General features: G+C 43.4%; 1 protein-coding gene across 1 annotated transcript in view; it reads left to right on the top strand.

The window, feature by feature from the left end:
* Nucleotides 1-1,920, top strand: part of syngap1a (synaptic Ras GTPase activating protein 1a) — a 53,201-nt gene that overhangs the window by 5,561 nt on the left and 45,720 nt on the right. Inside the window, exons 2-3 of the mRNA XM_016520722.1 lie at nt 882-1,003; nt 1,542-1,695. Of these exons, the coding sequence (XP_016376208.1) occupies nt 882-1,003; nt 1,542-1,695 (276 nt within the window). The remainder of the gene's footprint in view (nt 1-881; nt 1,004-1,541; nt 1,696-1,920) is intronic.

Below are 1,920 nucleotides of genomic sequence, written 5' to 3'. Positions count from 1 at the left end.
CATACATATCCACGTGTTCTAGTCTACTAATAATACAATTATAATCAAAAAACACTTTTAAAGGAGTATTTACCAGAAATATTATTTACCAGAATTTATTTAGGAGAAAAATGTAAATGTGCAGTATTTCTGAAAAAAAAAAATATATATATATACTTTTTTTTTTCTTTTCTTTTTTTTTTAATAAAATCAATTAATTGGAGATGCTTTTGATTATTATCTCGTCCGTGAAATGCGCCACTTCCGGTATTTTGCCGTTAGTCGACGAAACAAAATGAAGTCGAGGATTTTTAAAAATCGAATTGTCGAATAAAAGCAACGAATCGCGACAGCCCTATTATTATTTATGAAGAATTTTTTAATCAAAATGTCTTAAAGGAATAGTTCAACCAAAAATGAAAATGTGCTCACCCTCAGGGCATCTGAGATTAGGATGAGTTTGATCTTCATCAGATTTGGAGAAATGTAGCATTGCATCAGTGTCTCAGCAATTGATGCTCTGCAGTGAATGGGTGCCGTCAGAATGAGAGTCCAAACAGCTGATAAAAACATCACAATCCTGATCTGGGATAGCCTGAGGGGGATTCCATCATTTCATCTAATCAACTAAAGTTACGCTCTAGGTTTTTTTCCTGAAATATGCTTGTAAGTTGGTTGCGAGGTTTGTTTGAGCGTGTGCTAAAAGTGAAGTGATCACTAGACACACACATACATACACACACACACACACACACACACAGCGAGCGTTGCGTGGGCAGCAGCTGCAGTGACTCGCGGCCCAGGAACAGCATCACTGACTCACTGCGCCCTCTGCTGGAGAAACTCTACCTGCATCAGCACTGTCCTGCGCTAACACTGACTCTGTGTGTTTGTGTTCACAGAGTTTTCTAAGTCGCCGTCTGAAAGGATCAATTAAACGAGCAAAGAGCCAACCCAAACTCGACCGCACAGGAAGCTTTCGCCACATGATCCTCCCACGATTCCGCAGCGCTGACCAGGAGAGGTACACACACACTCCCTCTCTCTCACACACACACTCTCACACACACACACTCTCACCCACACACACACACTCTCTCTCTCACACACTCTCACTCTCTCTCTCTCTCACACACACTCACTCTCACTCACACACACTCTCTCTCACACACACACTCTAACTCTCTCACACATTCTAACACACACTCTCACTCTCTCTCACTCTCACACACACACACACACACTCTCTCACTTTCACGCACACACACACAGAGACACACTCACACAATCACACTCACACACACACACACACACTCACTCACACACACAAACACACTTTCACTCTCTCACTCACACACACACATTCTCTCATACACACACACACTCACTCACACACTCACTCTCATACACACACTCACTCTCACACACACACACACACACACTCTCTCTCTCATACACACGCACACTGCTGCAATGCATGCAGTGACTCACTCTCCAATTGTGCTTCAGTGAGTCACACAGATGCACAGCACATATATATTGCTCCATCTGTGTGTGTGCAGGACACGTCTCATGCAGAGCTTCAAGGAGTCTCACTCTCACGAGTCCCTGCTGTCTCCCAGCAGCGCGGCCGAGGCTCTGGACCTCACGCTGGACGAGGATGCCGTCATCAAACCCGTCCACTCCAGCATCCTCGGCCAGGAGTACTGCTTCGAGGTCTGTTAGTCTGTATTCACTGCTGATGTCTGAATATGACAGTGACTTCACACCTGAGATCCTCAGGTCTTAGCCAAACCGTCATCACCATCCAGATTTTTAGAGAATAACACAACGTGACAAACTACATCAGTGGACATAAAATTATTGGCTAACACTTTACAGTAAGGTTGCATTTGTTAACATTAGTTAAAAACATTAGTTGTAGCTAACTAACATTAGTTA

Source organism: Sinocyclocheilus rhinocerous, unplaced genomic scaffold, assembly GCF_001515625.1.
Source record: "Sinocyclocheilus rhinocerous isolate Xijiao unplaced genomic scaffold, SAMN03320098_v1.1 scaffold359, whole genome shotgun sequence".
NCBI lineage: Eukaryota > Metazoa > Chordata > Actinopteri > Cypriniformes > Cyprinidae > Sinocyclocheilus > Sinocyclocheilus rhinocerous.
Note: the sequence above shows the minus strand (reverse complement) of the source record. Positions and strands in the feature narration are given on the sequence as shown.